Source organism: Neovison vison, chromosome 1 (assembly GCF_020171115.1).
Source record: "Neovison vison isolate M4711 chromosome 1, ASM_NN_V1, whole genome shotgun sequence".
NCBI lineage: Eukaryota > Metazoa > Chordata > Mammalia > Carnivora > Mustelidae > Neogale > Neogale vison.
In genome coordinates this window covers 93664893-93687909 of record NC_058091.1, presented here as the reverse complement: position 1 = coordinate 93687909, position 23017 = coordinate 93664893, and the positions used below count along the sequence as shown (strand labels likewise).

The following is a 23017-nucleotide window of genomic DNA, read 5'->3' as shown; positions in this document are numbered from 1 at the left end:
CTCTAAAGAAATGTGAAGCGTCTGGCACCTATACTTAGAGCAAATATTAAACACAATACAACTCTTGAACAGACGAATATAAAATCTCACACTCAGTATCTGTTTATCTGAGTTCCTATTCCCTAATACATAGTGGCCAACTTTCAACAAAAAACTATACATCATGCTTTTAAAAGGCAAGAAAAAACACAAAGACAAAGGAAGCATCAGACCCAGACTCAAATATAATACATATTTTGGAATCAGACAGGGAATTTAAAATAATTATGATTAATATGTTAAAAGCAGTAATGGGGAAAAAAAGACAACAAGAGCAGATGGGTAAGGTAAACAGACAGATGGAAACTCTAAAATCAAAAGGAAGTGAAAGAAATAAATACTAACTAAAGTTATATATAATGAAATAAAGGATGCCCAGGTGGCAGGTCACTGCCCCCAGGAAATGATGGGCCGATGCTGAAAGTGGGCACCACAGCAAAGGTGGTATCTCAGAGGGGATCCTCAATGGCAGCACCTCAGAAGGAGGTTCCAGGCATGGTAGGATGCAGCAGCCACTGAGATGCTGACAAGTTGGCTGGTGACCTAAACTGAAGGTACAAGTGGTATGCTCGGCATGCACAGTCCTGAGGCCTTGCCTCAGTTTTCTAAACTTCAGGCTCCCTTCCGCCAGACCCTTATGCCCAGTATCAACAACTTTTTCAACCCTCTCCTCCCCCATCTCCTGGAGCTTCATGTGGAGCAATGAACAGAAACTTCCAGCACTGATACGGCCCTGAGGGGTTGAACAACAAGGTCCCTGGTGACCAGGAGGAAGGAACTGTGGCAGGAAAAGGGGGAAGAGACTGGGCAAAGGGGTGCAAGCTCTCTGCACCTATACCCACCTCCTCTCTCTACCATGGCCTATTCTGAGGAAGCAGCTCTCCTAAGAACCAGGGCCTTGGAGGTGTCCTGGTAATTACTAGTGGAAGTAGCCAGCATCACCATCTGGGCCTTAAAGAAAGTGGTCAGCTTTACCTGGGAATCAATATGCACAGCACACTGGCAAAAATGCTCCCAGGGCTCCTGAGGGTTCCACAGCAAAGTGGTCAGCTTTACCTGGGAATCAATATGCACAGCACACTGGCAAAAATGCTCCCAGGGCTCCTGAGGGTTCCACAGCAAGGGCAATAAGCAAAGGAGCAATCCTTACACCTGCTCAAAAATGACATTCAAATAAACAAGAGCTTTTCTATCAGAAGTTGCATATGTTGCATATACTGTTTGAGTTCACGGATGGCTTCAGACTTAAGACCAACAAAACTAAAAGAACATTGAATGAACTAACTGAGTATGCTTCAACTCACTGTGGGGTAATTTGTCGAATCAGTATATTGTAATAAATCAAAAATGATCAGTGCTGGCATCTTCCATACTCCTCCTCCAAGTGATAATCTAGATTTTGATCCAGAAAGGGATGAATTTGAGGCCTCTTGGCTTCACATAAAATTGGTGTCAGAGTTCTTAAGATATTTGGAGAGTTCTGGTTTGGAGAGCACTGGAAAGTGATGTATGGGCCAGAAATTTGTAAGATAGTTTCTGACCTTTTCTTTTTTTAAAAGATTTTATTTATTTGACAGAGAGAGAAAGAGAGAGAGTTAAGCAGGCCTGCCGCCAAGCAGAGAGCCCAATGAAGGGCTCCATCCTGGGACCCTGGGACCATGACCTGACCCAAAGGCAGACGCTCAATGACTAAGCCACCAGTTGCACCAGTTTCTGACCTTTTCAACAGTGAAGGTATCTCGGAGAACATGAACACCTGAAGACTGTTCTGCACTGAATTTATAGGAAATTTCTTGGATTAAGGCATTCATTAAAAAACAAATTACCGACACTTTCCTCATGTTTATATATGAAACATTTCCAAGGGGCTGCTGAACTCCTTGAAATATTAGTAAGATTTACCAGTGGCTCTATGCCATACCATTGAAAGCAGAACATAAATAATTTCTAATGAAGGCTTTTATTCTTATGCATACTGCAAAAGGATTGGCTTTGTCTCATGCTCAGCTAGTCTACTGTGCTGAATAGCTTCTAGAGAAAGATACAACACTAACATAACCAGTGATCACAGGACTGCTAAAATTTTGGCCAAAAACATGCAGTCTGAAAGAGGAGATGCTTTCAGAAGTAAGAAATCATAGATGTTACTGAACCACACAATTCCAAAGAACTTTTTAAGGAGAAATCCAGATGTGTATCCAGTTCTCAATTTTAGCTTGGAGAAAGGGTGCCGTACACTTCTGGAATAATGAATATATCCTTAATTTGAGGAGAATATTAATAAAATCAATAAAAACAATTATATTTGGCAGTTTATAAAAAAAGGAAGATAACAACGAACTTGTAAAATTAATATCATACACCAAACAACACACCTGGGAAGCTCAGATAATACAAAGCAGGAAAATGTGAGGAAAGTCTACACCTAAGCATATCCTACTCACACTGCAGAAAACCAAACACAGAAATTCTTGAAAGAAGCCATAAGAAAAAAAACCACCTTACATATAGAAGAACAAGCATAAGAATTACAGCAGACCTCTCTTCAGAACACTTAAGAGAGGGGAGTAAACTATTCAAAGTACTGAAAGAAAACAACTACCAACTTAGAATTCTAAGAGAGGAAAGTTTACAAAGATAACGGGTCAACCTTAAGAAATAAGAAAAATCTCAAATAAATAATCTAACTTTATAACTAAAGGAACTAGAAAAAACACATACAAAGCTCAAAGTTAAAAGGAGAAAGAAAATAAAAATCACAGCAGAAATAAATGGTATAGAGATTTTTTAAAAATAGAAATGATCAATAAAACCAAGAGCTACTTTTTGAAAAGATAAATTAAACTGATAAACCTCTAGTCAGATTCATCAAGGAAAAAAGATAGAACTTAAATAAAATCAGAAATCAAAGAAGTTAACAACTAAGACTACAGAAAAACAAAGGATTATTAAAATACTACTATGGAAAATTATATGCCAACAAGTTTGCAAAACTAAAAGATAAGGATAAATTCCTAGAAACATACAATCTTCCAAAACTGAACCAGGAGGAAAAAAAATATCTGAAAGAACTGATGACCAGGAATGAAATTAAACAAACAAAAGGCCAGGACCAGATGCCTTCCCAGTTGAATTCTACCAAACACTTAAAGAGTTAGTACCTTTTCTTCTCAAACTATTCCAAAAAATAGAGGAAGGAAAGAGTCCAAATTTTATTCTACAAGGCCAGCATTACCCTAATAATTGAACCAGTAACATACAAAAAACGGAAACTACAGACCAATTATCTCTCATGGACAGAGATGCAGATATCCTCAACAAAATATTAGCAAACTGCATTCAAAAATACATTAAAAGAATCATTCACTGCTCTCAAATAGAATCTTATTCCAGAGATGCAAGCATGATTCATATCCACAAATCAATCAACATGATATATCACGTTAACATAATAAAGGATAACACCCATATGATCAACTTAATAGACGCAGAAAAAGAATCTGATAAAATTCAACTTCCATACATGATAAAAACTCTCATCAAAGTGGACTTAGAGGGAACACACCTCAACATAATCAGGGCCATACATAATGAACCTATAGCTAATGTCATACTCATTGGTGAAAAACTGAAGATTTTCCTTCAAGATTAGGAACCCACCCCCCTAAAAAAGGATCAGGAACAAGACAAGGATGGCTACTCTTGCCATTTTTATTCAAAACAGTACTAGAAATCCTAGCCAGAGCAAACAGACAAGAAAAAGTAATAAAAGGTATCTAAATTGGTAAGAAAGAAGTAAAACTGTCAGTATTTCCAAATGACATGGCCCTGTATTTAGAAAAGCCTAAAGACTCCACCAGAAGATGTGAGAATAAATGAAGTCTGTAAAGTTGCAGAATACAAAATGAACACCCAGAAATTGGTTGTACTTCTGTATACTAATAACAAAATAACAGAATAAAATAGCTAGGAATAAACTTAACCAAGGAGGTAAAAAACCTATACTGTGAAAATTATAAGACACTGAAGAAAGAAAATGAAGACACAAATGGAAAGTTATACCACGCTCACAGAATAAATAATTAATATTGTTAAAATGTCCATATTACTCAAAGCAACCTAAAAATTCAATGCAATCCCTATCAAAATACTAAAAGTATTTTCCACAGAACTAGAACAAATAATCCCAACACCTGTATGAAACCACAAAAGACACTGAATAGCCAAAACAATCTTGACAAAGAAAAGCAAAGCTGGGGGTGGGGGGTATGACAATCCCAGATTTCAAGATATACTACAAAATCATAATAATCAAAACCGTGTTATTCACACAAAAACAGACATTCTGATCAATAAAACAGGATTGAGAACCTAGAAATAAACCACACTTATATGGTGAATTAATGTAAAACAAAAGAAGAATGTACAATGTGGAAAAGACAGTTTCTTCAATAAATAGTGTTGGGAAAACTGGACTGCTACATGCAAAAGAATAAAACTGTTGGACCACTTTATTACACTAAGTAGAAAAATAACTCAAAATGGATTAAACACCTAAATGTGAGACCTGAAGCCATAATATTCCTTTAAAAAAAAAAAAAAAAAAAAGGCTGTAGTCTTTGACATTGGCCTTAACAACACATTTATGGATATGTCTACTCAGGTAAGGGAAATAAAAACAAAAATAAACTATGCGGACTACACTAAAATAAAAAGCTTTTGCACAGCAAAGGAAACCATCAAAAAATGATAATAGTTTAGAAAAACACAATGAAATTTCAAATGATTAAAGAGTAAATATTATATATAATATGTTGTGTGTGTATATATACATATATATGTATATATGTTCATAGTTAGAGACCAAACTAAATGTAAAGTACAAACCAAATCTGTAAAATACATCTATTTTTTAGGACCTGAAATATATCAAATAACTTTACTCTGTAGAAATTTACAGGTCTTTTCCTCCTCCTTTATTCTGTTTTCTAAACTGCCTAAAATGATCAGTTTAACAATCAAAGATAATACTAATGTTGGTAATTCATAATATGCTGTATTTACAGAATGTTAGTGTGGCAGAACCCCAATTACACAAGTGCTCCTTATGGTAATGTCCCTCTTTTCCAGCTAGGAGTCAGTCCAAGGCGATACAAGAGGGTACCTGATATCATGCCCCACAGTATACATCAAAACCTTTCACCCAGAAGTAGAGCTAGTTAGAGCAAAACTGGGATATGTTTCAAACCTAAAGGAATCATTAAAAAGCCGTAAGTCCCAACCACCCTACTCTAATATAATTCTCCTACAATTTAGTTACCAAGACTAAACTCAATACAAAAAGGTTAATCCCAATCTTCAACATCACTTCACTGTCTTAGAAACCACAAGCTCTACAGTATACATCATATGGAACAAGAAATGTTCCTGACTTACAAATGCCCTGTTTTTTTAAGTTCTTGTCTATTTACTCAATTTGATAGTGCAATCTGATCTTAGCCATCTACTTAATTATAACGCCTATATTTGGATATGAGAATTGTTAAATTTCTTTAATGATATTCTTACATATAAAATGTACATACATATACACTATACAAATATATACATACACAAGGTTTTCCTAAATATTGTAATAGTGAGTCATGAAGTGTAGCAAAAAAATGTCAGCAAAACAATGAACTGCTCTTTAAACTATGCTGAATTATTCTAAATTATTTGTGCCATCCTGTAGAAGAATTATACTGAATTGACTTTCAAATATTTTATCCACTTTAACAAAAACTCTACTCAAAAGTTCAACTTTCATTTCAACAGTTCATGTCTCAGTGAAATCTACTTATTCCTTAAAAATTAGTTTGTTGTGGGGCACCTGGGTGGCTCAGTGGGTTAAATCCTCTACCTTCAGCTCGGGTCGTGATCCCAGGGATCGAGACCCTGAGTTGGGCTCTCTGCTTGGCGGGAAGCCTGCTTCCCTTCCTCCCTCTCTGCCTGCCTCTCTGCCTGCTTGTGATCTCTGTCTGTCAAATAAATAAATAAAAATCTTAAAAAAAAAAAATAGTTTGTTGTAAAAGCTATTTTATACATAGTTCAAGTAACATTCTATTTTTAATTTTTTTCAGATAAACTACAACCAAAAACACTAACTTCTTATTTAGTAGAGCTAAATGAACCAGATCTTCCTAAAGTCAGTAAACTTCAAAATGAACTCATCCTAGATTTTGGGGGATATTTTTGACAATATAAAAACAGCCATTCTAACACCAAAGACTTAAGTTGGGATTATTTAACTAACCAATAAACAACAATAGCACTCATAAATTTAGCTCACTCTACAATCCACCTCAAAAACATCTCAAAAGATTAAATACTTCAAAGAAGCCTATCAGGATGAGCAATGAAAAACAAACTAGAGCCACAAGAGATTACAGAATACACAAAGAGATTTGTCAATTCAACACTCTAGAATGGGATACTGCAGAGTTGGGGTCAGATTCACAGGCTCAGAGGCATGTGACAACCTATGAAACTGGGCTGGTTCTTGGTTAGGCTATAAATTTCCAACCCTAAAAATCTCAATTAAATGGATACATTTCTATTTAAAAAAAAAAAAAAACACAAATTACTCAAGAGACTAAAAATAAAATCAACAGCTGTATTAATACAGGAATAAAATCAGAAAATGGCCTAAAAAATAGCCTCAAAACAGTTCCCAAAAAACAGATGATTTGTTTTAAAGGTTAATTCTTTCAAAACTACTATTAAACATAAAATAAGCATACAAAGCTTCACGATCTTAAAATAATCATTATTTAAAATCAATTTAAGTGATATTAAGACCAAAATTGCTCCCACAAATACACTGTCTAAAACACATAAGGTTCTAAATAAAATGCCAATAAAGGGAACACAAATGCATAGAAAATAACCCACAGAATAAGCAGGGGATAGAGGTTTAATCTTGGAAAATCTGGGGAAACTGGCTGGCTCAGTCAGTAGAGCATGCAATTCTTGATCTTGGGGTCATGAGTTCAAGTTCCACACTGGATGTAAAGCTTACTTTGAAAACATAATAAATAAATCTTGGAAAATCTAATTTATCATATAAACTGATAAAATAAGAAAACCACATGATCCAAAGATTCTGAGTAGCATTCAATAAACTTGAGCATTAGTGTATTTTGTGTGAACTCAATCCCTCTTGTCCCAGTAAAAAGCTCCTAACATGCGGTCTTAACCTCAAGCTTTGCCCCAGAAAACATAAGCTTTGGGGCAAAATCAGCAATTCAGTTCTTCTCAGGATAACCAGATTTATAACATGTACATTCATACCTAATTTACATTAAGACAGCAGTTATCAACCAGGATAATTTTGTCCCCACAGGGGACACTTGGCAACATCTGGAGACATTTTTGGTGCTATAGCTCAGGGAATGCTATTGGCATCTAGTAGGAAGGAGCCAGGATGCTGCTAAGCATCCATCAATGCATAGGACAGTACCGCACAACAAATTAATTTCTGGCCCAAAACTGCTAAGGTTGAAAAATTTTATATAAGGGGAAATATACCACATACCAATTTTCATCTCATATCATATCCCATAAATTCTAGTTGAGTGAAAAAGAATTTTTCTCAGGACACCTGGCTAGCTCAATCAGAAGAGAGTGCAACTCTTGATCTCAGGGTTGTACGTTCGAGCCCCTCACTGGGTATAGAGATTACTATAACATTCAGCTTAAAAAAATTTTTTTTAAAAACCCTCTTCTATCTCTCTCTCCCTCTGACACACACACAAACACAGGAAAGGAAAAGGAAGAGGGTAGGGGAAATGCAAAGAAGGGAGAGGAGGAAATGGAAGTAAATACAAAAACTATGGTGAGAAGCTTCTAAACTTAAAGCAAACAAAACAATCAAAATTTAAGAGCAAATTGGAAACTAGGAATAAATACTTGCAGCAAACCAAAGAATTAAAAGCATTTCTAAGAACCAAAAAGAAAATACAACCAAGGTTGAAAAACAAGCAAAAGAAAATACAGTATTTAAGATGAAGTACCTCAATAGCCTAAGAATTTAATACTTGCTTTAAAAAAAAAAAAAAGGAAAGAAACATACTTTCTTAACTTTGCTGCATGGCAGGCGGGGGATAGCGGCATGCAGGGGGATTGCTGGTCGTATTTTTTAAGGAGTCTACATTTTATTTTTTAGTGATTAAAAAAAAGAATTAATAAAAAAATGATTTTTAAAAAACAAAGGAAAGCCTGAAAACCAAGGTTAAAATTCTTAAAATCCAGAATTTTTTTTTAAATTATGCACAAAATATCAATGGTATTATAAGTTCACCAACTCTTCTGCCCTAATAAACATGTATCCTTCTGGTAATAAAAAACCACTTCATAAAAAGGATAATATGAGCAATTTACACAAATTTCAAACAGGTATGAGTTGTATTCACTAGGGAATATTTACTTTGGTCCTAATCAATACAATATAGATAGATATCATAATATCTAATTAGGTCTGTCAAATTAAATGTACTCTATATTACACCACTGGTTATATCACTAAACATTAACCTTTATTATAGCAAAGGGCAAAATACAAGAAGTTAATAAAAAAAAAAATTAACAAAACTATACTCCATTGGGGCACCTGGGTGGTGCAGTCAATTACTGCTTTTGGCTCCTGGTTTTGACTCAGGTCAAGATCTGGGTCACAGGATCCAGCCCCACTCAGGACTCTGTGCCCAGCACAAAGTCTGCTTAAGACTTCCTCTCCCGGGGCGCCTGGATGGCTCAGTGGGTTAAGCGTCTGCCTTCGGCTCAGGTCATGATCCCAGGGTCCTGGGATGAAGCCCCGCATGGCGGGGGGCCTGCTTCCTCCTCTCTCTCTCTCTCTGCCTGCCTCTCTGCCTGCTTGTGATCTCTGTCAAATAAATAAATATTTTTTTAAAAAAAGTATTTTAATCTCACAAAGGCCAATTACTTAATAATTAGTTGAAAACAAATAAACTACCATGCACAGATGACTAATGGCTCCTTCCAAAATAACAAATCCTAACAACAAATATACAAAATCCATCTGAAGAGCTAACAAGTTGGAAAACTGAACTAAAAATTCCTCATTCAGATTTTTATTCCCACTATTAACCTTGAGAAAACACTACAGATATCAGTTTTAAGCACATTTCAAGCCATATAAAATACCATATATTTGTCATAAAATTTTATAGAATTCAGCAAGAAAATCTTATGATAGTCTACTCGGGACGTAAGTAAAACACCAAAGTGTAACACACAGTTAAAATTAGTTAAAAATCTTTTAAGAGAAAAAAATTACCTAAATACAGGTATAATGTGTAATACCAATCCACAACTTTAGGGTGATAGGATTTAAATTTCTTTATTCTTAAACCACATTAGGATAGTCATTTCAATCTGTATTACTTGCTCTATTTAGCTGAACTTTTTCCCCCCAATGTCTTAAGAAATAATTAAGAGGGGACACCTGGGTGACTCAGTCAATTAAATGTCCAACTCTAGATTTCAGCTCAAGACATGATCTCAGGGTCATAGGATTAAGGTCCACATCAGGCTCTGCACTCTGCACTCTTTTCTCTCCCTCTACACCCCCGGCCAAGCGTGCATGCACTCTCTCTCAAATAAATCTTAAAAACACAATTAAGAGAACATGCTTTAAGATCAGAGCAATATAAATTTAATCCAGCCTTCCCCACATCCTTCCCCTGACCTTGGGTGAGTAACAATGTCTTTAACTTCAATTTCTAATTTTGAAAATGGAAACAATGATGTTTTACCCCAGAATGCTCCAGTGAAATTAAATTCTGAACAAAATACCTAGCATTGTAAGCATTTTCTAAATGCTAATAATTAGCAAAATATCAATTAAAAAGAAACTTTAAAGTTATCAAAAAATGGAAAGTTGCTTCAAAAGACAATTTCACTCTAAGTTGACCTTAATTGTGTTTAAAAAAAAAAGTGTAATTAAGTTACATAACTGCAAAAACCTAGAAGAAAATCAGAATCATGAAATCATTTTATTTTCTCCATGTTTCTGAGCAAACACCAAAAGTAATAAATATGTGCATTAAAAAACAAACCTAGAAGCGCCTGGGTGGCTCAGTGTGTTAAACCTCTGCCTTCGGCTCAGGTCATGATCCCAGGGTCCTGGGATCAAGCCCCGCATCGCATCCGGCTCTCTGCTCAGCAGGGAGCCTGTTTCCTCCTCTCTCTCTGCCTGCCTCTCCGCCTACTTGTGATCTCTGTCAAATTAAAAAAAAATTTTAATTAAAAAAAAATAAAAAATAAAAAATAAACCTAAATCTTTACACTCAAAGAGATGTGAATTCAAATTACCAAAAAACATTATCTGGCCAGGGCTGAGAGCAGGGGACTCTTGTTTTATTTCTCTTTGCATTTCTCTTTTATTTCTCTTTGTATTCCCAACCCCCATCACAGTGCCTAACGTGCCAAATGTACTCAACAGCTATCTGTAGCACTGAAATGAAACACATACTTAATACTCAGTCACCAAATTTTTGAGTGGCTGCTACTGGAAGGCAGCCACTTGTTCCAGGTAGCTCTAAGGAAAAAAGAAAAGGAAAAAAAAGAAAAAAAAAGAAAGCTCTGCACTCCTGAAGGTTATACTCTACAGTTATATTATTTTTTTAAAGATTTTTTTTAAATTTTATCTATTATTTGAGAGAAAGAGAAAGAAATGAGAGGGAGAAAGAGTATGAGAGGAGAGGTCAGCAGGAGAAGCAAACTCCCTGTCAAGCAGGGAGCCTGATGTGGGACTCGATCCTGTAACTCCAGGATCATGACCTGAGCCAAAGGCAGTCGCTTAACTAACTGAGCCACCCAGACACCCCTCTACAGTTATATTATAAAAGGGTAAGATAAATAAGCAATAAACATGTAAATAAGGAAAATACAAAGTAAGTTACAATGTGGAAAGAATGGATTAAAAAAAAAAGTAGGACAGGATAAGGAGGATCAGGAACGCCTATTATCTGTAACCCCAATGACACCTCTCAGAGGAAGAGTTAGGAATTGCAACAGAGTAGGAATTTAAAGTCTAATACAAAACTGATATTTAGAAAACACATTTCTAAATAACTTAAGTTAGTTTCTTACTCTAAAGAATAAATAAAAATCATGTAGGAGAGTATACATTTTTAAGATCAACTTTAATATTTCCTAAAAACATTATACTCTGCTTTAGCCAGGACTAATGGTCTCAATTTTACAAATATATCAACTTCTATGTTGCAAGTGAGCGAGCAGAAGGCAGTTCGGCTGCAAGAGCAGAGCAATGTCTAAATCAAAGGAACCTGTTTCTTCAAACTCTTCTGGCAGCAATTCTGACAGTGAGGCTGACAAAAAGTTAAAGAGGAAAAAGCAAGTTGCTCCAGAAAAATCTGTGAAGAAGCAAGACTGGTGAAACTTCAAGAGCCCTGTCATCCACTGAGCAGAGCAGCAACAGAAACAATATAACATGTTTCAGATCCAGAAAATGAGATAGGTCCATGTTAAGGACTTTAAAGAGAAAGTTCTGATATTAAAGAACACTGGATGGATCAGAAGGTGAAATGAAACCTGAAAGAAAAGGTATTCCTTTAATTTCTGAGCAATGGAGCCAGCTGAAGAAAAGATTTCTGACATTAACAATAAAGCAAGAGAACAATAAAATCAGAGCCATATAAAACCTGTAACAGTTCTAGTTGTTTTAATATTTCAGGTATAAGAATCTTAAAAATATCAATGCAAATGAAGATATACCTTACTCCAAAGACTCAGTGCCAGGAAAAGGGGGGGGGGTCTATCTATCTATTTATCTACCTATCTTTACTACTGCCATGTCCTTACTGCCTTGACAACTGCGATGTCACTGGTCAAACTAAGGAGAGATGAACAAATCCCATTTGCCTTCCAACACAGGAATCTATATCCTGACCTTCCTTGTGCTTCTCCTGTAACATTTTAACATTTCTAAAAATAGAATACATCCTCTAAATGTGCTACATTCCCTCTCATTTGGATTTCTGATGACTCAAATGTTAAGCTTTATTCCTATCATGTTCATATCATATTCACATTGTAGCACTATAAGCCATGCCGAAACATTCATGACACTCATCAACCCCTGGAGGGAGGAAGAGAGAGGAACGTTTATGTTAGAATCGCTAGGGATTGAGGAATTTTTTTTTTTTAATCCAGGTGACTCTAATAATTCTCATGGGCCAACCCATAACTCTGCTATAAACTACTTAAGGTACCAAAACATATTTGTCCTAATCCCCCTAGTGCCTAGAATGGCATTAAATCACATTCTTCACATTAAGGCAAATACCTCTTGATTAATTCCTCACATTAAGGCAAATACATCTTGATTAACTTTCACATAAAGCTCCTTTCCAGGACTGTAAGACCTTGCAATAGAATCTTTCTCTTAGGTGGTACCTATCTGTTACTGTTACCATACTTAAAGTATTCTTCTACTATAAACTCCCAGTGATTAGGTGCCACACTGCCACACAGTCACTCTCTTGAAATTACCTGAACACCAAATCATCAAAAACCACCTGAGCTACAAGACACTAAAACAGATCCTGAATTTTAGGATCCCATATTAGTCATCTCTGTTTTGTAAATTAGTTGGGAAAGAGAATGAGATCATGATGGGAAGTTTAATAACAGATATAGAATTTAAAAGATTATAAAATGCAAGTCTCCTAAAGGCAGTGGAAAGGATTGACAGGGTATAAATAGGTTCTAGGAAAGAAAGGGTCTGTAACACTGCTGTATCTGGCAACAAATCAGCATCTTAGGCTACATATCAAATTGGAACATGAATTTTTTAAAAGCAGAGTTTCTTCTTAGAGTAAAAGGTCCTTTAAATGCAAACAATTAGTAAATACATTTTCAGTTGAATGAAAAAGGTCACTGAGAAAGTGTAATGTCCAGGTACCAGAGACCTTCAGAAACAAACAAAAACCAAAATAAAACAAACAAAAAAAAGTCAAATTTAGTCCAAATGAGGAAACTTTTAGGACCCCAAAAGGAAAATGCCTACCTCACTTACAGATCTGCTCTGGGTATGAAGCCTGCTTGGGATTTCTCTTTCCCTGTGTCCCCTACTCCACTCTCTCACATCATTCAATCAAATCAATCAGTAAGTACAGAAGTACATGTAGCCCTCTGAATTAGTATTTTTGTATTATTTGGGTAAATACCTAGTAGTGCAAATGCTAGACCATAAGGTGGTTCTATTTTTAACCTTTTGATAAACCTCCATACTGGTTTCCAGAGCACTTGCACCAAGTCTGTATTCCCACCAACAGTGCATGAATGTTCCTTTCTTTCCACATCCTCGCCAACACCTGTTATTTCTTGTGTTAATGATTTTAGCCATTCTGACAGGTGTGAGGTGATAGTTCATTATAGTTCTGATTTGCCTTTGCCTGATAATAAGAGATGTTAAACGTATTTTCATGTCACTGTTGGCTATCTGTGTGTCTTCTGTGGAAAAGTGCCTATTCATGTATTCTGCCCATTGGTTAATTGGATTATTTGGGTTTTCGGTGGTGAGTTTTAAAAGTTCTTTATATATTTTGAATATTAACCCTTTATCAGTTCTATCATTTGCAAATATCTTCTCCATTCTGCAAGTTGCATACAAATTTTATTGATTCTTCTGCTATGCAGAAACTTTTTATTTCAACGTAGTCCCAGCAGTTCATTTTTGCTTTTGTTTTCCCCTGCCTCAGGAGATATATCTAGAAAGAAGTTGCTATGGCTGATGTCAAAGAAGTTACTACCTGTGATTTCTCCTAGGATTTTTATGGTTTCAGGTCTCACATTTAGGTCTTAAATCCGTTTTGAATTTATTTCTGTGTATGATGTTAAAAAGTGGTCCAGTTTCATTCTTTTGCAAATTATTCCACTTTTCCCAACACCATTTGTTGAAGAGATTGTCTTTCTCACACTGGATATTCTTTTCTGCTTTGTCAAAGATTAACTGACCGTATGATTGTAGGTTTGTAATTGTAGATTTATTTCTGGATTTTCTATTCTGTTTCACTGATTTTTGTGTCTATTTTTGTACCGATACCATACTGTTTTGATTACTAAAAGCTTTTTAATGTAATCTGAAGTCCAGAATTGTGACAGCTCCAGCTTCACTTTTCTTTTTCAAGACTGTTTTTCTTTTTCAAGACTGTTTTCGCTATTCAGGGTCTTTTGTGTTCCACACAAATTTTCAAACGGCTTGTTTGGATAGGGATTGCCATTACATGTGTAGACTGCTTTAGGTAGTACAGACATTTCTGAATGTTTATTCTTCTAATCCACGATCATAGAACACCTTTCCATTTCTTTGTGTTATCTTCAATTTCTTCCATCAGTGTTTTATAGTTTTCAAAGTATAGGTCTTTCACCTCTTTGGTTAGGTTCATTCCTAGGTATTTTATTATTTCTGGTGCAACTGTAAATAGCATTATTTTCTAAATTTCACCTTCTGCTGCTTCCTTATTGGTGTATAAAAATGCAACAGATTTCTGTACACTGATTTTGTATCCTGTGACTTTACCTAATTCACTTATCAGTTCCAGCAGTTTTTTGGTAGAGCCAGGTTTTCTATATATAGTATCATGTCACCTGCAAATAGGGAAAGTTTTACTTATTCATTACAAATTTGGATGCCTTTTATTTCTTTGGTTGTGTGATTGCTGTGGCTACGACTTCCAGTACTATGATGAATAAAAGTGGTGAGACCCTTCCTTTGCTTGTTCCTCACCTTAAGGTAGGAGCTCTCATTTCTCCCCCATTCAGGATGATGTTAGCTGTGGTTTTTTCATAGATGGCTTTTATTACGTTCAGGTATGTTCCTGTTAAACCTACTTTGTGGAAGGTTTTTATCATGAATAGATGTTGTACTTTGTCAAATGCTTTTTCTCCATCTACTGAAATGGTATGATATGGTTCTTATCCTTTCTTTTATTGATGCGATATAGCACACTGATTAATTTGCAATTAAAATACATTTTATAGAGAAGGAAATTCCATCACAAAAGAGAAGCCAAAAAAAAAAAAAATCACAGATCTGGATTAGGTACAAATAAAAATTTGGAGGTATTTTTGATTAGCAAATGGAATGAACCAAAAGCACTTCATATTTTATAACTTTGATTTCATCTCAAATGCCTTGAAACTACTAGATCTTATTAAGTTAATGTGACATCATTTTACTCTGCACTCCTCATTTAGAGAAGTATATGGCATACGTCAGGCTAGTTTCCATAGGAAAATATAAAATACTATCACTGTGAATTTCCACCCTTAATGGGATTTTATGGAACTATTAACTATTCAAAGTTTGAAACACAAAGAAAAACCTGACCACGAGTACTTACTAATTAAGGAACACCACTTATTACTATTTTTGTTAGTGATCCAAATTTGAAACAAAAATTTCCTACTACTAGTACTACTTCATGCTCTGGATTAGTTTAACTGAAATAAATCCTGAGACTGAAAGGTGAGCCCTTAGCAGGCAATTTCCATTTGCCACTACTTACCTGCATGAATCAAGATTTTCTCCAGTTAGTGCAATAAAATAAAACAAGGAAATAAATCACATTATTATAATAGTGCATAGATAACCTCTAAACCAACTGCACTTTTCTGTCCATTAAAACTGCCTCATAATTTAAACATGTTAACTGGTCATATATGAGCTAAAAAAAAAAAAAAAAAAAAACTTAAACTAAGACATTTATAACCTTACCTAAAATTAACAGAAAGTCCCTAAAATCCACTTACTTTCTCAAAAATAAAAATTCACACATTGTAACACTGTCATTTGATGTCTTTTTCCCCTCCAAAATGCAGATCTGTATTTCTGAAATAAGAAAAGTTAAATTTTGCCCTTCTATATCTCTAAATTCTCCCCAAATTCCTTCACACAGAGTATCTCAAATTTCTGTTAAGCATTCTTCTATATTTAACAAAGAAACTAAAAGCAGTGCTTTAACATAAAATCCAAAGAACCTGGTCTCTCCTAGTACTCATCTTATTTACTTTTCCCAAAACTACTAAATTCACCGTCAATAATGGACTTTCAAAATATAATCAATACTGGAAAAAAAAAAACTTCCTACATATTTTTTTTTAATTTTTTTTAATTTATTTGACAGAGAGCACAAGTAGGGAGAGAGGCAGGCAGAGAGAGAGGAAGTAAAGCAGGCTCCCCGCTGCGGAGAAAGCCCGATGAGGCGTTCAATCCCAGGACCCTGGGATCATGACCTGAGCCGAAGGCAGAGGCTTTAACCCACTGAGCCACCCAGGTGCCCCCCTATATAATTTTTATAGGGATACATAAAATTAAAATTTCTGGGGAAAAAATGAATTTCTGCATTACTACAAAACACCTATCCCACCAATCCTATAAATGCAATATGAGCTTCTAACAAAGGTCAAAAACTGAGAATTGTTTTTATAAATTAGTGCAAGAATTAGGGAAATCATTTGAAAATGAAAATAAAAGCAATCAACACTTGCCATGTTCCAAACACTTTACAAGTATTAAATGCTCATCCAATCCCCACAACAATCTATGAGGTTATTTTTACCCCATTAACAGAATAAGAAACTGAAGCAGAGACAGATTAAAGTAACTTCCTCAGTCACAACAGCTAACAGGTGGAAGAGCCAGGATCTGACCTTGAGCTGTACCGGTCCAGAACCCTGCTCTTCACTCTCTTGCTGTATTACCTAAATAGTACACATGGTAGGAACCATCACTTAATAGGTACCCAAGTTATTTCAAAACAAAGAAATTGAAGATTTTTTTCATTCTGTGACACACCAGATAAAATAACATATAAATATTTTAAGCTGCCATCTTAAATCATAAGAAATAAAGACTGCTGATAACAAAACCAAGCAAATGAGATTTAAAAGGAGGAAACTCCTTTTAAATGATTTTGATAACTTTAACATAAAATATTACATGACCAATAAATTTAAGTATACATTCATAAGGAAATGTCTGACAAATACCTTTCAGAAATTAACTACAAATGCCCCCAAGTAACCAACCTTCAAAACACATGCTAGGTAGTCAAGTTGAGAGCATACAAACATCACACTTTACCTAGAAATGTGCCAACTTACCTAACCAGAACACAGCAGAGAAGTCACTAAAAAAAGGCCTCTTAACAATTAAAATAGATAATCCGATATCCAAATATTGATGTAATTTTCCTCAAGGTAACATTTACACACTAAGTAAGGGTATACTTATTTTCCCCTTATGCAGAATTACAAATTTGAATATGATTCCCACTCTTGCAGAAAAATTACAGAAGGGAGGGTGAAGTGGGCACTCATCACAGTGACAAACAACCAATTCGAAAGCAGAAAAATATTTAAGTAACTTCAAAATGCAAAGGAATCTAAACAATAGTCATATATACAATCCAACACATCCCTCAAGGCATCACAGTAACTGATGGTCACAAATGATGACCCTAGGCCATCAAGATGCTTAATTACATCCTGCATCCTACTTAAGACAAAGAAGAATTACATATTTTAGTATGATTTTCATCCGAATCGGTTAAAGTGGTTTTATAATTTGAGATTTAAAGGAATGAACCCTCAAATACTCAGTAAACTCAACTCATCAATTAGAAAGGAATTCATATGAAAGTTCAAACAGCAAAGGTTTTACTGTCTGGAGGTTTAAGAGCACTTTGTGTACAGAAGTTACCTGAAAGACATAAAAGTAGAAAGTCTAGCAAAACACAGAAGAGCTAAGCAAGGATCTGTAAACACTGTGCTTAAAGCATTTCCCACAAAACATTGTGTGGGCAGAAGGTGCCACATCAGCAGTAGTCTGTATTTGTCCTACTTCTAAATCATTTGTTAGTTGCATGAATTATTAATTTCGGTTAACAGTGTGTTGATATGAAGAGCACCAACTCCCAACTACAAAAAATGATAGAGTCCTCCTGATTTACTCTACAAAACCAGAGTTGGGATTATTCTTAGGGAACATGCTTATGCTCGTCGGTGGCACCAATTTGTTTTATAATGGCACACACACTTCTTCTAGATTGTTTTTAATTTTTAAAGGATTAAGAGAGTGCCTAGCCCACACTGAAATGTGTTATCAAAAGAACTGTTACACTACTCAACAAAACTCCCTTTCAAACCAGGCTGCAACATTCTGCTTTTTCTAGCTCCAAACCTTTAAAGCACATAGTAAATAACATATAAGGCCTTGTACTTTTCTCTCCTCTCGCAAGGAAGTCTAACTCCAAACAGGAAACAGCTTCTCAAAGGGTTCAACACTGAAATCCTATCAAACCCTAACAAAGTCCTCAGGAAGAGATTTAATATTTAAGTGCCAACACACTTGCCTAGTTTACAAAGTAAATACGCAAGCTTCTTCCCTATCCTTGGGACATCCTTCCCTTGAAAGTTTCAGCAGATGAAAAAAAAAAAAAAATCACCTTTCCCAACAAACGAAAAACGTATTAAATGGCCAATCTATACAATGCCTAGCAGAAGATAAAGAAGTTAAAAGTGCTAATTTGTCAAGTTTTTCCATCACCCTCCCCCAACCGACCAGAACGCGGGGGAGGGAAGGTGGAGGCTGGGGAAGGGAGGGAAGTTCGGGCTAAGGTTAGCTGGGCAGTGGGCGAGGAAAGGAGACCGGGTGCCCCCTCCCCCATTCCCTCACCTTTCCCGAGAGCAGGAAGAGGTGGGGAGAGAAGCGCAGGAGAAAGCACCCGCAAGCCCTCCGACCAATTTCTCCGCGAAAGGAGCAAGGTGGAAGGCAGGGCGAGGAGGGGCGGTGGGAGGGTGCGGTGTTGCCGCGAAGGAGCTGATCCCGGTCCCTCCCTGCGGAGACCTAGAAGGGGAACCGCCTAGCCGAATTGGGAAGGTCCAGCTGGGCGGCGGGAAACGCCCGCGAGTCTCTTACCCATGCTGGGGGCTCCCGCGGGGAGAAGCCCAGCGCCCCCTGCTCCTCCTCCGGTTGATCGCGCGGCCGCACTTGCGGCGGGAGGCGGGCCCCGCGCTCCGCTCCTGCGCCTTCTGAGCTCAGGCGGGGCGAAGAGGCGCCTCCATCCGCCCGCGGCGTTCCCCGGACAGTCCCGTCAGCGCGGCCCGCGAGCAAGAAGCGACAGCCGCGACTCCTCGCGCCTGGCCTCCGCCGAAGCCGCGGCGGCGGGAGAGCCCTCTCCCGGCGGTTTTCCCAAACCCCGGTCGCTACCGCAGCAAGCAGTGGGGGGAACCTGCCGCTGCGCCCCGGCCGCCGGCTCCCCCAAGGAGCGTCAGCCGAGCTCCGCAGCCCGCCTCCCTCCGCTCCCTTCGACAACCGCCGTTCTAGAACGCGACACGGAAAACTGAGGTGGAGACCCCACAGAGGCCGGGAAGGTGCCGGGAGCTGGACACGGGAGGAGGGAACTCTCGCGAGAACCCCTCGTTCTCCCTGCCCCGCCCCCTACGCGTCTCGGCTCACTACCCCGCGCCCCAGCTGGTGCCAGGTGCGGTGACGTCAGGGCCGAGGAGTCGCACGCCACCCGCGGCCAGGTGCTGCAAGATGAAGAGGAAGGAATCCGGAAGAACTGCGGCTACTCCTTCGCCTTGAAGTTCGGCGCAGCTGGGGTGGCCGTTTTGTATGGTTTGTCGCCCCAGATGGATACAAAGTTTTTGCTCATACGCAAAGTGAGCCTATTTTGCCCCACTTTCCGCGGGGCCGATGCAGTGTTGCTCTGTGCAGAGCGGCAGTTTCTGGGGAATCTAACAAAACAGATGGCGAAAAACAGGCAGGCAGAGAGACAGAGACCTCTTTCAACCGCTTTCAACCCTCAGAGGCCCAGCTTTTCCTGGGACCCCGTAGTTTACCTTGCAGAGTTCTTAACGAATCACAAGCATTTGTTCGTGGGTAAAACAAAGCAAAACTCTAGGCACACGCACACAAAAATTATAAATTACAGAAATAAACTTGGTTCATTTAGCCTCTGTCAGCTGACTACAACATCTAAATCCCTTTACTTGAGCAAGGGGAGAAATAATCATGATTTGAAATATTGCCAGGCATTTTTTCGAGCCTCAATATGAGGAAGGACATGGGATTACTGTAATCAAACGAGCACTTCTTAGAAAAGTTGGAAACAAGTATAATTCAGCCAGCTTCTTCCTCCTGCTGTTTAAATAGACCCAACTCCAGACAGATGTGTAAGAGCAACATTTGTTGACTGCCAACTACTGTGCCTAGTGCTTTTTAAAGAAATTATATCATTTAATTCTCAAAACTATGAATTGTAAGAATTATGAATCTAAAAGCTAAAACTGTCTTGCTATTTGGGTTCGAGCAGAACTGGGTTTCTGAAACTGCACAGCCATTTGCTTTTTTGTTGGATCTTGGGTACATTAACTGAACCTGGCTGAACTTCAGTTTCTTGAATCTGTTGAAAGAAATCTTTACTGTAAATCATACTGTTTGTCACATAGTAGCAATTTTATAAATATTTATTCACACTATTACAGACCTGCTTTTGCCATCTTTTAATATTTTTTCTTACAAAAAGTTTGCATATAATACCTTTATAACAACAACTGTCAATCATAATCAGAGCTGAAAAGGACAAGAGAAAAATATTTTAACATACATATGTAAATGAGGTGTACATGTTGGTGATATTGTATTAAAACTACAGCACATGTGCCCTTCCTCAGTCAACCAATACTTTTTAGCACGGTGTGAAATACTGTAGGAATTTGAGGCATACAATATGGTGATTCAACATATATACATTATTAAGTTGTTGCAGGGTACTTGTCTCACAGAGTCGAAGAATGAATCTCTTGGGCACAAAAGGGTGAAGTGAAGTGAAAGTGTAATAAGTGAAGGTGAGAACAGAAAGGAAAGAAAAAAACTCTCTAGGGTGAGAGGGGGTCCCTAAGGGTTGCCACTGAGGGCTTTTATGGTGGGTCTTTTATGGAAAACTGACCAGAGAACTTGACCTCACCACTGGTAGCACCAAGTTTACTTCCCCTTCAAGTTTGATAAATTTCTGTGGCCAGTTTGTAACTTTCATGAAAGTTTCTTGTGTATAACATTTAAAACAAACAAGGTGGTCTCTTCCTGTTCCCTTAGCTCTGGTTTTGTTTGTAACTTTCATGAAAATATCTCATCTATAATATTTCTCCTCATTTGGGATTTTTGTGAGCCTGGTCAGTAGCCCCCCTACCTATCTCTCCCTACCTAGCCCCGCCTGTCCTTTATCAAAGTGAACAGCAAGATAAACTACTCTCATTCACCTTACAAAGTTGTTACAATATTATTAACTATATACTCTATGTTGTAAATTGCATCCCCATGTCTCATTTATTTCATAACTAAAAGCTTGTACATTTTATTCCCCTTCCTGTACTTTTCCTACCCTCCACCCTCTTCCTTCTGACAACTACCAGATTCTTCCCTGTATCTGTCAATCTGTTTTGTTTTGCTTGTTTTTTGGATTCTACATACAAGTAAAATCATATAATATTTGTCTTTTTCTATCTGGCTTATTTCATTTAGGTCCATTCATGTTGTCACAAATGGTAAAATTGTATCTTTTTATGGCTGAATAATATTCCAGGGCGTGTGTGTGTGTGTGTGTGTGTGTGTGTGTGTGTATGTGTACCACATGTTCTTTATATATATTTTTATATATGTGTATATATATATATATATACACCCCACATATTCTTTATCCATTCACTTATTATAGACACAGGTTGTATACCTGTGTGTGGGTGTATATATACATATATATACACACATATACATATATATACACACATATAAAAATACCTATCAATATATATAAAGAAGATTTGTATGCCACATCTTCTTTATGTATATATATGTGTATATATATGTGTATATATGTATATATGAATGTATATATGAATATATGAACATATATATGTGTATATGTGAATATATGTATATATGTGTGTGTGTGTATATAGGTTACATATATATATACACCCCACATATTCTTTATCCATTCATTTATGATAGACACAGGTTATATCTGTATCTTAACTATTATAAATTCTGCTACAATGTACATAGAGGCAAAATATCTTTTCAAATTAGTGTTTTTGCTCTCTTCAGATAAATACGCAGAAGTGGAAGTGCTGGATCACATGATGATGTGATCACATGATGATGAATTTTTTTCAGGAACCTCCATAATGTTTTCCATGGTGGCTATACCATTTTGCATTCCACCAAGTGTCCAAGGTTTCTTTTTTCTCCATATCCTCCTCAACACTTGTTAATTCTTGCCTTTTTTTGTTTATACTAACCATTCTGACATGTATAAACCGATATTTCATTGTGGTTTTGATTTGCATTTCCCTAATGATTAGTAACATTGCATATCTTACCATGTGTCTGTTGGCCATCTGTATTTGGTGTTTTTTGTAGAAATGTCTGTTCAGGTCCTCTGACCATTTTTAAATTGATTATTTTGGTTTTTTGTTATAGTGAGTTGTGTGAGTTCTTTATATATTTTGAATATTAACCCTTTAACGATTATATCGTTGTGTATATCTTCGCCTATACAATAAGTTGTTTTTTCACCTTGCTGATGGTTTTCTTTGTGCAAATTTTTTGATTATTATGTAGTCCCATTTATTTGCTTTTGTTGCCCTTGCCAGAGGAAATAAATCTAAAACAGATATTGCTAAGACTGATGTCCAAGAATGCCGTATATGTGTCCTCCTAGGAGCTTTATGTTTTCCAGTCTTGATATTTAGGTCTTTAATCCATTTAGGGTTACTTTTGTACATGGTGTAAGAAAGTGGTCTGAGTTCATTCTTTTGCATATTGCTGTCCAGTTTTGAGCATCATTTATTGAAGAGACTATGTTTTCCCCCATTGTATATT

The 23017-nt window shown here is 36.9% G+C and overlaps 1 protein-coding gene across 1 annotated transcript in view; it reads right to left on the bottom strand.

Moving 5' to 3' along the window:
• The window catches only part of LOC122908966 (CD2 associated protein), a 143230-nt gene extending 123750 nt beyond the window's left edge, over positions 1–19480 (bottom strand). The window contains exon 1 of the mRNA XM_044252418.1: positions 19049–19480. Coding sequence (XP_044108353.1) covers positions 19049–19052 — 4 coding nt within the window. The 5' untranslated portion in view covers positions 19053–19480. The remainder of the gene's footprint in view (positions 1–19048) is intronic.
• Positions 19481–23017: the final 3537 nt, after the last annotated feature.